The sequence below is a fragment of the Dreissena polymorpha genome, chromosome 11, assembly GCF_020536995.1.
Source record: "Dreissena polymorpha isolate Duluth1 chromosome 11, UMN_Dpol_1.0, whole genome shotgun sequence".
NCBI classification, from domain to species: Eukaryota; Metazoa; Mollusca; class Bivalvia; order Myida; family Dreissenidae; genus Dreissena; species Dreissena polymorpha.
The window spans coordinates 74154879-74168116 of NC_068365.1; the positions used below are offsets into that span (position 1 = coordinate 74154879).

Below are 13238 nucleotides of genomic sequence, written 5' to 3' on the forward strand. Positions count from 1 at the left end.
TAACTTGCTATGATTAAACTTTTTTGGTGAAAGTCTTTTCTTTTCAGAGTCAGAAATATCGCTGCAGAAAGCTTGTTGACATAAATATCGACTGTGAACTTTGTTGGTACAACTTTCAAATAATGACTGTGTCAAAGTAAGACACTCATCATCAGTAAAAGGCTTGTGCTTTTCTTGACTCCCAGAATCTGATGATTTTTCCGAACTGGTAGGCTTATCCGTATCTGTCATATAACTCCCTGAAACTGTCAGCTGATCTATGTTGCTATCACTCCCTGAAACTGTCGGCTGATCTATGTTGCTCTGCAATGGTGTCACATCAACTGCCATTGCTTCACTAGTGTTTAGGTTCGCAGAACCATCATCTGAGCCTTCAAAAGATCAAAACAGATTAAATTGCCTTGAGCAGTTTTTTCATCATCATATTTTTTCATATCTTTTTTATTTTATTATCCATATCATTTTATTTGAAAATTTAGTGATCAAATTATATTATTAAATTATTTGAACAGATCACCTTCTATCATCATTATATGTTGAGTTTTTGGTACCTAAATATAAATTTACTCATAAAGCAAGAACAAAATCAAACTAATATTTACATTGTAGTAATTAATATGACAGGTCTAAGTACAGACAATTTATATGTTTCCCTTTGTATTAAATTTATTAAATGAAAATTGTCCTCTGCTCCATTACAATGGCAAACGAAGTCATAATTAATGTAAGAAGCTGTCAATCCTTACTTAATTTAAAACTAGATCTATATGACAAAAACACCCGCAACAAACAAACAACAACTTCAAACAAGGGTGATTGTGTCAAACTATAAACAGTTGAATACAATTCTGATAATGCGGAAAACTTACCCTCTTTTGAGCGATAAAACCATAACAACAAACGGCACTAAGAAAAGTCACAACAATCGTGAAAGAAGCCGATCTACAACAGCGAAAAAAAGATAACGAGAACCAAAACAAATATAACAGATAGTTATTGAACAATAACTAACAATATAAACAAACAGAAAAATCAACTGTGTCATTTTCTTTCTAACCAGATTTAGCTTTAAAGCCAAAGTCTAAAAGACTGAGTTTTCTTTTCTTGCCACCAGACTCCATGCTGAATTTGTACATCGGTTTCTGTTATAACGCTTCTGATTCGCTCTTTCGTTTTAGACCGACGAATCGTCAACGATGTTTTAATAAAAACCGCGCGGTGTGCAATATTTCTGTTAAAACACTTCTGATTAGCTCTTTCGTTTTAGACCAACGAATCGTCAACGATGTTTCATAAAAACGGTGCGGTGTGACACCACTAAATTTATTTCACTATCGGATAAAAAACAACCGATTTTTCGAGATTTTCAACCGATGATATGGATCGCCAATCGGTTAATAATGAAAACACTGATATTTGACACTAAATTTTTTTTTTCAAGATACAAAGGGCCATAACTCCATTATTAACAGATGTTGTACAATGCCAGTTGGCGAGCAGCATCCTCTTATCCATATATATACGTGTACCAAGTTTCAATGAAATCCGCCAAAGCACTTCCAAGATATGGCTCCGGACACACAAAAGCATCTTTTCAAGATACAAAGGGCCATAACTCCGTTATAAACAGATGGTGTACAATGCCATTTGGCGTGCATCATCCTCTTATCTATATATATATATACTCATACCAAGTTTCAATGAAATCCGCCACAGCACTTCCAAGATATGGCTCCAGACGGACGGAAAGACGGACAGACGGACATCGCCAAAACAATATCCCTCCGCCTATGGAGGCGGATAATAAATAAATAATAATTTTACCCATAATAGTTTATTGTACAAGCCTTTTCATCAGTGTTTTTTTTTTATATCTTTATAAAGTCCCGAAAAACTGCACTTTCCCGAATAGGAAAATACAACAAATTTCCCAATTGCAGTCAAAAAAATTCCCAATTTTCTACAAAAAAAAAAAATGTTTTAAATAAAATGCAACATAAAGTTATTTTCCCACGCAGCTTTATTGCTTGCACTTAAGTTAATAAAATATTGACAGCTAAGCTTGACAACATTTAGTTTTTAAATTTTAATTTTAAAGTATTTGGGAGCAAAAACTCAAATACACCAATTTCCCAAAATGAAGACTTCACGCCCACGACACGAATTTTCCCAATTTAAGGTTTTTCGCGCACAATTTTCCCTGGCAAAGGTACTTTTCGCAATTGGGCAAAAAAAAATCGCTGTTTAATAACAACTTTTCATTCAACATTATTGGTTCAGGATTGGAAAATTAGTGTTGTTGCTATGTTGGTATAAAATACTTCAAATTGAAAAAAAAAAGTGTTTTCAATGTAACTTTTACTAAGGCTTAACTAAACAGAGCTAGATGGTATATGAACTAAATGATGAGATAAACAACAGCAAAATATTGTTTCAAATTATTTGATAATAATAAAATATACTGTGGAAACGAGCATTCCCCAAATCCCCGAACCAAATTTTTTCAACATTTACATAAATCGTTGAATAATGTGTGTGTCAATCTAAAAAAAGCAGAAAAATCAATTGAGAAAATATAAACTTTTGAGATTCGGAATGAGTTTAAATTTGAGCCCGAACTTTAACGAAAAAGACACTGAAATTTCAGCAAAATCAAGATAAGGAACTAAAGGAAGTTTATCTGCAAAAAAACTTTGTGAAACATGTACATGTTTTGTTAAAAATTTTCATAAAAGGTTCCATAAATTATAAATAAAAATTAGACCTTTTTAGCTTCAACATTATAGTGTAGTGAACTAGTTAGTAGTAGTAACAAAATGAAATTCATGTTACTCAATGTCATCAAGTTGATTAACAAATTAATTAATTGGTAATGATTTTAACAATTAAAGAAAGGTATATTAAAAATATACAAGAGTCATTGGATACCATGTGTGAACGTTTTATTGAAAGTTTTAATATACAGGAAAATATACTTGTTTCGATATGAATATGTGTTTTCAATTCACATAAAATTCGGATGACACTAGACGAAATTTACTCCTATAAATATGAGGTCGATTTACATCGACCTCATATCGTTTAACGTTATTTTGCAATAGCATCGTTCCGACATGAATTCATGTCGGAAGCTTTAACGGCATCAAATTCATATAACAGCACAGAATAATCATGCAATAAATTATTAAACATAAAATATAAACATTATTTTACTAATTGCATTAGAAAAATGTTTATACAAACTTACAAGTAATGATAGTCCAGACCTTAAAACACTACCACTATTCAAATTCCATATTGTTGCCATATAGCACTGTGTAAATTGAAAGTTGCATATTGTTACCTCATTGGTCGGTTATAAATACATTGTTTCTCTATATATAGTATTCGATTTAGACGAAAATAATAATTTACGTGGAATGTCATATTAGTTTTCCATTAAAACTTTGATCTTGCTGTGTGTGTTTATGGACGTTATTAATTATGTTATACTTATTTTTGTATTTCATTAAGAATTAGAACGTGTAGCCCTTTTTGTTAACTGTTTTTAGCAAACGATTCGCGGCTTAATAAGACACGGAAAATAGTTAAAGCGACACTTTTATTTAAAGGTTTAATGTGAACAATATTAAATGAAACCTTTTTTGGTATTAATATATTTTATTGACATGTTAAATTCGATACTTGAAAAGGTGTTTAGTCTTTAAAAAGATGTCGCTGATATTGTTAATTTAAATAACTGTTAATATGCTTAATGTTGTGTAAGAAATTGAATAGTTTCACTGAGTTTTATTCCCGCCTAAAATCCGATATCGTAAAACGCGCAACGGTTAAGAATAAGGTCTAAATAAGTTTAAGTATTCAGATCTGAATATCAGCAGCTGTGCCAGCTGGGAGCCCCGTTTTGGCTTTAACAACCGCAAGCGAAACAACATACTTTTTTAAGTCTTGCACTTAGACTCCATGATCACAAGTATAGGTCCCTGCTGTGGCGTATGGCACCATAGTGTTATTTAGTATTGGTCGGCACAGTATCTGATCATAACGAGACAATTGGTTTGTGCTGAACACAGGGGCAATAAAACCACAGATCTATCAATAAACAAGATTATTGAGATATCTTTTATTGAACACCGCGATAAAAATGCTCAAACCACGGACTCTAGATTACACGGATAAGAAACATGGCAACATTCTCAGAATCATCACTGCTATATGTGTAATCACCTAACAATTCGTCTAAAAATAATTTATATATTTGAGTTAAAGACGATGCACTGTTGTATAAGTCTGAATAAACTATCTGTCTGCCTGTCTAAATCTAAGCCGTCATCGTCCCAGTGAAAAAAAAATCTGATTTTGATTAGTTGAACATGATGCCCTAATGTCAAAATACGAAATGACCCGCGTAACACCGACCGTGATTTTCAAGAATCTTTAATAAATTGATAATTTAAGGTAAATAACATTTCATATAATTATACATAATTCCCTCGTTGATAATTAACAGCAAACGATGAATGTTTTTAACACCCATTTTATTTCAAGTATGCATGCAAAGCCGAATAAAATCGAGAGGGTCCGCTATATACGCTGTTTCATCATAAATTTAACACCCTTTCTGTGTTATAAACAAGAGCTGAAATAGTTAATTTATTAAGATTTATTTATAATAAGCTTTATTGATATGTTTCGTGAACAAAATACTACAATATATCATAAAAAATATAATAATCATGGCAAAGGAAATTCAATGGCCGGTTTCTAAACAAAAGCATAATCGCCAAGACCGTAGCATCAGTTCAGTGCGTTAGGAACGCGCGCTACTTTCTTCCGCCTTCATTCCTTAATAACTTTCGTTTTTAAACAATTTTTTTTCTATCGTATACAGAATTCTATTCTCCTAAGCAAGATGTATTTTTTCGGCGTAAGCTGTATTAAGCCAGCTTTTCACCCTGACTTGACCTTTGTAAGTGTCCAATAATATTCAAATAAAATTTTCCGCGGCTAGGTACTTCATTTATTCCATTGGCTGATTTGAGTATAACACCAGAACATTGGAAACATATCCGCGTCTTTGTAACACTGTTTTACTGCATGAAACAATTTTATCTCCAATGAAAAGGCTCAATAGATAGAACAGTTTTACAATCAATTTTCGACATAAATACAGTTTGTGCGTTCACCTTTTATTTTCAGAGAATTACCAGCGCAAAAGCGTTTATACTAAAGGCTGTATTTTCATATTTAGTACTTACTTGCATTGCATTTCAACCCGCGAGTTTTAGGGTCAATTCGCGGCCAGTGTGTGAAAGTCAGAGTGTATATACAGTTCATCACCGGAGTTCGCAGAAGGGGTTGCGATCTTTTCATTGAAGGAAAAAATTGGAATCTATGCTATTTTTGTCTGATGGAGTAAATAGTTCGTTTAGTCGCTTTGTCGATATATAAATATTTTAGGCACAGCTGTTGCCTTGGTCGTGTACAGTTGGCGTAAACAAGCCGTCGTTTCAGCAGCAGAATTGTTACCTAACTTTAATGCATTGCATTCCAATCCGCAAGGTATCAAGGTCAGTTTGCGGTCAGTTGCAGAAATCTTTATATAAACGCCGTCTCGTAAACTTTGTGCACTTGAAGTCTGTTTTGATCAGAAAGATACTAAATAAAGATATTCGGCGATATTATTGTGGTATGTCAATCATCGATTTTTAATATGTTTTCAACATTTGCATGATAAGGACCAATTTTGATAAAATTAATTAGAAATATTTATCCATTAAGACCAGTTTATTAAGCATGAGCACAATAATTCACTATACTATAATTATGCAATTAAATCAGATTTGAGTATTGCCGGCTGACCTATATGCACTCGTTTATTTGCATGTTTCTTGTGTTTTTCTATTCTGTAAATATAGATATCAGAGTAATAATATCACATAAAGCAAAATAAGCCACAAAATCTGGCGCAACACCCCGTAATTGATTTGCTTGTGATGTAGCTAAGAACTGCGCAGAAAAAAGGCATCCGCTACTTTTTATCTCATTGCGATAACTTTTGATCGTTCATAAACATCGACCAAAATCAACGCCGTATATATTTTTTAAAGATATTTCTTGTTAAAACTGAACTCCAAATATAAACGCTACAAATTGGTATTAAGTACGAACATGTCAACCGTAAATCTAGATTCTAAAACTCCAAAACGGTATGATATTTGAAAAAGTTAAAGTTATAACTCGCCGGGCTGTCGAAATCAGAAGAAAAACTTAATATATATTTATATATCTGTTTACTACGTAACGTAAGCTTTCTAATGATATATAATTTGTCAAAATCTGCCGAGAAATGAAACAATAATTCAACAAAAGACGTGAGTGGGTACATCAAAATGTATAACCTCGGCGCTTCGCTGTACGCGAATTGTACAAAATCGATAGCCACAATATGGTAAAACGCGCGGTGGTAAAACATAAAATGTGTATTTCTTGTGTTTATCTCGCTATAAATCCATTAATAACAACGGGAATATACTAAAACGTATATTTTTGAAAGAGGAATTAATAAGCAACAAGATAACGTATAAACCAATAAAATCGGATGAATAGTTTTTGCATAAGATTGAGTTTACTACAGTAAGGGTCAAATACTCGATTCATCTCCTAACAATATACACTCCGTGATACAACTGGTAGTTTTTACACACACATATTGGTTCCATTTAATTAAAGAGTACAGAAAGTTAAAAAGTGATGTGGTTTGTTGTACAACAACAATTGGTTATGTGTAACCTATTCAAAAAATAATTTCGTTCAAGATAAATCAATGTAATTCTATAAACGACAAACACACGAAGACACACGAAGTGTGTTGTGTATGTTTATTTAAAAAAATGTACATAAGTGGTTTAAAAGCACAATTTTTACACATTTAAGAGGTAATCGCTCACATATATGTCTAATTAATGATAATTTTATGCATTAGCAAAGATTTAACGAGAAAAACTGAAGTTTTAGCTGAACTCAATTTGCTATAGGAAAACGACGGTAGCCGTTTAGACGTAAGCGGGGTAGCTTACGTCTAATTATTTGGACTAGACGAAATTGTCTATTAACATCAAAGGAATTTCGCCGAAAAACTCACCTGACGTAGAACTGACTAATCCAAAGCAAACGATGTAAACGAATAAAACAAGACGTTTATCCATAACGATCCCTATAAACGATTTCTTTAACCCTGAATCCTATTTATGTTTATATTGTCTTCACAACAAATGTGTATTGATACAAATGGCTGACAAGTAGATTTATATATGCAAATTAGATTGTGATGTCATAATATATAGTTTCCGGTTTCGTTTTCAATCTGACTCACAATCTATTTATAACTTCTTTTTATTTGGAAACTATTAACCTGTAAAATTGGTAACCCATGAACGAATTATTATAAAGCTTTTATACTTTATTAATGCTTACTTTTATGAAGCACTTAGGTGATGAAAATTAAGCAAACAGTTCAACAGCACATGTTCAATATACCGTGTGTAGCTCATAGCAAGCGGAACCACTTATTATAGTTTAGTTTGTTGTTTGAAGAGTTGTCGTTCATGGGACATATAAATGACGCAATTGAATCTACTAATACTTCCACTCGCATGGGGGGGGGGGAGGGGGAATAGGGAAACCGTGCCCCCTCCCCCATTCCAGTTATCTTTAAACCGTACGTAATGTCACGGTTTGCCACCCTAACGGTTTGCCCCTAAGCGACTCGTTCCTTTTAAATACCTAACATACATGTTGTTTCCGCCCTCCTAATGAATACATCTTAATAAATATTTATAAAGAAAACATTTACTGGCATGCAATTCTTAAGGGTTTTTTTTTCAAGCGGGCTCGTTAACGTCACGATACAACGAGGAGAGCCGATACTATAAGAATAAGGGATACCGGTACTCGCCTTAAAAATTATTTAATTACGACTCTTTCGTTATGTACGTCCATAACCACTCGCCTCATAGAAGTATGTCTTGCCTAAATGGGCGCGTCGTTATCAAGTAAAAGGCGTTTAGACACAGGGGAAAGTTGCTATATAAGTTGCTATATATTCGTATTCTTTACGCATTCGGTTATAAAGTATTTCTTGTTAGAACTGTGGTACAGTCGCGTCTCACCTTGACGACGCGGGTTCAATCCCCGTTCCCGGGTTTGTTTGGTGGTCACAAAGCTGGACCATGGGGGTGCTCCTGGTAAGACGCTCACAACCAAAAATCACAAGACAACGCAAAATAAAAAATCTTTTAGAGAAATCGCTAGAGAAATATATGTACCTGGAAATTGCAGATTGTATGCAAAAGTCGTCCCAATTTAACGTAACTACACTTGTCGAAGATTGCTTTGGTAAATTCCGCGTCCACATATAATGCAGGGAAGGACTTCATAAACGTCGACACGCATAAAACACAAAAAGTGTGACAGTGTGAGTGGGGAATGTGGATTTGTTCGTGGAAATGATTATTTTTATTCCAGGATTTCTTGCCTAGCTACCCCCCCCCCCCCCCTCTATAACTCTCACACACACATTGGCACCGCGAAAGATCATTGAACGACCAGTCAGACATTTGCGACGTAAATGTCAACGGCTTTGCGGTGAAATGCAAAAGTGCCCGACTTACTGTATTGTGATTTTTGTTTTGCAAACATGGTAAGCCTCGTTCAGTTTCTTGACAACATTATGTTTGGGGTATTGATTCATGTTATTTGCCGGCATTATCAGATCATTTTCGTCAAACTTTGTCGCCATCTTGAGTACATAACTCATTATAAATTATAACTGCATATATTCGGAGAAAGATTCCAAATTGTAGGCCAACGCTTCAAGGCAACACTAAAGCAAAGAACGGTAAAGGTGGGGGGGGGGGGGGGGCGGAAACGTACATTTTTGGTGCCCTGAATAGGGTCACACGAGAATACAGTATCGCACTTGACATTTTGTAGATCTTTATCGCACATTCTTTTCATTGCTATAGGAACATTTTCTCAAGGAATTGCAGCCCTGTGGGCATACGAACTTGCAGTTGACACCAAGTTATCGGAGGATATTCTTATCGCGCATGCAACCCCGTAGCGTTGATATGATTTTTGATGTGGTAATTAAGAATTATTTATATTCAATAGGATCATTTTACATTAACAACTTAAAAACCTTATAAACGACTACTACTACTACTACTACTACTACTACTACTACTACTACTACTACTACTACTACTACTACTTCTACTACTACTACTACTACTACTACTACTACTACTACTACTACTACTACTACTACTACTACTACTACTACTACTACTACTACTACTACTACTACTACTACTACTACTACTACTACTACTACTACTACAGCTACTACTACTACTACTACTACAACTACTACTACTATTACTACTACCACTACCACTACTACTACTACTACTACTACTACTACTACTACTACTACTTCTACTTCTACTACTACTACTACTACTACTACTACTACTACTATTACTACTACTACTACTACTACTACTACTACTACTACTACTACTACTACTACTACTACTTCTACTACTACTACTGCTGCTGCTGCTGCTGCTGCTGCCGCCGCCACCACCACCACTACCACTACTACTACTACTACTACTACTACTACTACTACTACTACTACTACTACTACTACTACTACTACTACTACTACTACTACTACTACTACTACTTCTACTACAACTACTACTACTACTACTACTACTACTACTACTACTACTACTACTACTACTACTACTACTACTACTACTACTACTACTACTACAACAACTACTACTACTACTACTACTACTACTACTACTACTACTACTACTACTACTACTACTACTACTACTACTACTACTACTTCTGAAAATCCTTCTGGGGTAACGGTGATATTGACCGGGCATAACATAGACGTATAACCTTGACATTGCGCCGGTGTGACTACCCCTTTCCTCTGCACATCATCTCAATGCCCTAAATATTATAGACAAGTATTTTTAGGAACTCTCCTAAGGAAATTTTGATCTGAAACGAAAATATTACGGACAGACACGCAAACGGAATGATTGACTGACGAACGAAGGATATTCATATAATACCATTATGGCTTTTAGGTGGGCGTTTTAAAAAAACATTAATAAGCAGAATTCATTCAAATTGAATTGGACCGTAGTTAACAAAATAATTGTATATTAAAAGGGATTTTAATTCATCAAAATATATGTTAATTTGAATGGATATGTATGCCCCCTTCGAAGAAGAGGGGGTATATTGTTTTGCACATGTGGGTCCGTCGGTCTGTCGGTCCGTCGGACTGTCGGTCCGTCCGTCCACCAGATGGTTTCCGGATGATAACTCAAGAACGCTTAGGCCTAGGATCATGAAACTTCATAGGTACATTGATCATGACTGTCAGATGACCCCTATTGATTTTGAGGTCACTAGGTCAAAGGTCAAGGTCACAGTGACTCGAAATAATATTAAAATGGTTTCCGGATGATAACTAGAGAATGCTTAGGCCTAGAATCATGAAACTTCATAGGTACATTGATCATAACTCGCCGATGACCCCTATTGATTTTGAGGTCACTACGTCAAAGGTCAAGGTCACAGTGACTCGAAATATTAAAATGGTTTCCGGATGATAACTCAAGAATGCTTAGGTCTAGGAACATTGATCATGACTGGCAGATGACCCCTATTGATTTTCAGGTCACTAGGTCAAAGGTCAAGGTCACAGTGACTCGAAACAGTATAATGGTTTCCGGATGATAACTCAAGAATGCTTACGTCTAGGATCATGAAACTTTATAGGAACATTGATCATGACTGGCAGATGACCCCTATTGATTTTTAGGTCACTAGGTCAAAGGTCAAGGTCACAGTGACTCGAAACAGTAAAATGGTTTCCGGATGATAACTCAAGAATGCTTAGGCCTAGGATCATGAAACTTCATAGGTACATTGATCATGACTGGCAGATGACCCCTATTGATTTTTAGGTCACTAGGTCAAAGGTCAAGGTCACAGTGACTCGAACCAGTAAAATGGTTTCCGGATGATAACTCAAGAATGCTTACGCCTAGGATCATGAAACTTCATAGGCGCATTGATCATGACTGGCAGATGACCCCTATTGATTTTCAGGTCACTAGGTCAAAGGTCAAGGTCACAGTGACTCGAAATAGTAAAATGGTTTTCGGATGATAACTCAAGAGTGCTTACACTTAGGATCATGAAACTTCATAGGTACATTGATCATGACTGGCAGATGACCCCTATTAATGTTCAGGTCACTAGGTCAAAGGTCAAGGTCACAGTGACAAAAACATATTCACCCAATGGCTGCCACTACAACTGACAGCCCATATGGGGGGCATGCATGTTTTACAAACAGCCCTTGTTATAAACGTTGACAATTCGAAATTTAACAGGATCTTTATAAAGCGGAATTAGCACTAAATCCAAAATAATCATAATATAAATATACATTAAATTGTATACGTCTGAACAAAAATGGATCTAAATAGCCCTTAATCAATATGGATAACTCTAAATTAATCATTCCTATAAACCTAAATGCTTGCTTATTGACATGAAACACGTGCGATTAAAATATTCATAAAAATGTAAACATCAATACAAATGAAAGCTACAAATTATATATATTAAAGGATCAGACATATTTGTTAGTTAGTGACCTATATTTTATACTCACATGTCCTTTTATTTCAGCATATTGAATAAAACTCTGAAACGTCTCATGCACACTTATAGCTGAAATGAGTGGCTACCTCGGTAATGATGCCTAATAACACATTTAACTTATTACTTAAACAATGCTAGAATATGTTAATATCAATAGATAACGCCGGGTGTACTTGCTGGGCAACACATGTAAAATCTTTTATATTTAGATATTGTTTCGGATTCGTCTGGATCTCTCAGGATGTTGGCAACGTAGACTTATTTGTGTGTAATTTTTGTCAGCGTATAATTGATTGCGTCACACAAAATTGGCACAGTGACATTAACAATGCATCTAGAGGTAACCATTATAAGAACTATAAATCTCTACTTAACACCGTAATATATTTGCAGTTGGAAATTCCGCTAAATATCAGATAGACTTTGCCAAGTTTAGATGCTCCAATCACAAATTAACTATTGAAATTGGTAGGCTGTTGCATCTTGCATATAATTTGTGAATTTGTAATTTTTGTTTTAACGAGAAACATTTATCTATTATTGATTGTGAATACCATGCGTTTTTTCAATGTAGTAAATATGACGTTGTCCGTAGAGAATTTCTTTATAACTGGTATATGGGTGGAAATTCTGTACATGACTGTTATAATCTGATGAGCAAAACAGATGATGACACACTGTTGAAATTGTGTTTGTATGTGTATCATCTTTTGAACAAAATTGAATAAGCTGATATATTTTTAATGTAACATTAAACAATGTAATATGTTGACATATTTTAGTATTAATATGATGTGTTCGCAACTACAAACATGTGTTATATTTTCTATCAAATACTGTGCACTTTGGGCCAACGGCCTTTATTTACTTAATAAACTGAGTTGAGTTGAGTTAAATTGAGTTAGTTGAGTTGAGTTGAGGTACGAATATTGCACATTATGAAGGTAAAGCGTCTCTACCCCGGAACGACTTAGCAAACAATAATGGTAAAGGATGGCTTCCTTAAATGACCGTTTCACATTATAGCGTTAAATACAGACTCTCCTAAAACGATCATCAACAATTATAAAAGAAAAGATTGTCTACCTTGAACGACCATTTCAAACTAAATCGTTTAATAGCGGCTAAATCTAATGATTTCTACATGGTAATATATAGTAACTTACTGTTAATTATTATTATATATCACAATGAAATGAAGTGGATATATTTGAACTACCATTGTACAGTACGGGGGTAACGAGTTACTCGCTGTACGAATATTGTAAATCAAAGCATAGTGTCAATAACTCTAATTAATCATTAAAAATCATTCAAAATCATAGACTTTGGAGCGGTTGCTGAATTAACATTGCATCTCATACTGAAATTGGTATGGCCACCTCTACATGAACATTGCAAATCATAGTGAAAGTGAGTGGATAATTCTGAATTGACATTCCGAGTACGTCACAATGAAATGG

At 34.5% G+C, this 13238-nt stretch overlaps 1 protein-coding gene across 1 annotated transcript in view; it reads right to left on the reverse strand.

Annotated features, from left to right (window-relative positions):
* The window catches only part of LOC127850397 (calsyntenin-1-like), a 78241-nt gene extending 70914 nt beyond the window's left edge, over nucleotides 1-7327 (reverse strand). The window contains exon 1 of the mRNA XM_052383417.1: nucleotides 7145-7327. Within this exon, the coding sequence (XP_052239377.1) occupies nucleotides 7145-7208 (64 nt within the window). The 5' untranslated portion in view covers nucleotides 7209-7327. The remainder of the gene's footprint in view (nucleotides 1-7144) is intronic.
* Between the last annotated feature and the right edge of the window lie 5911 nt (nucleotides 7328-13238).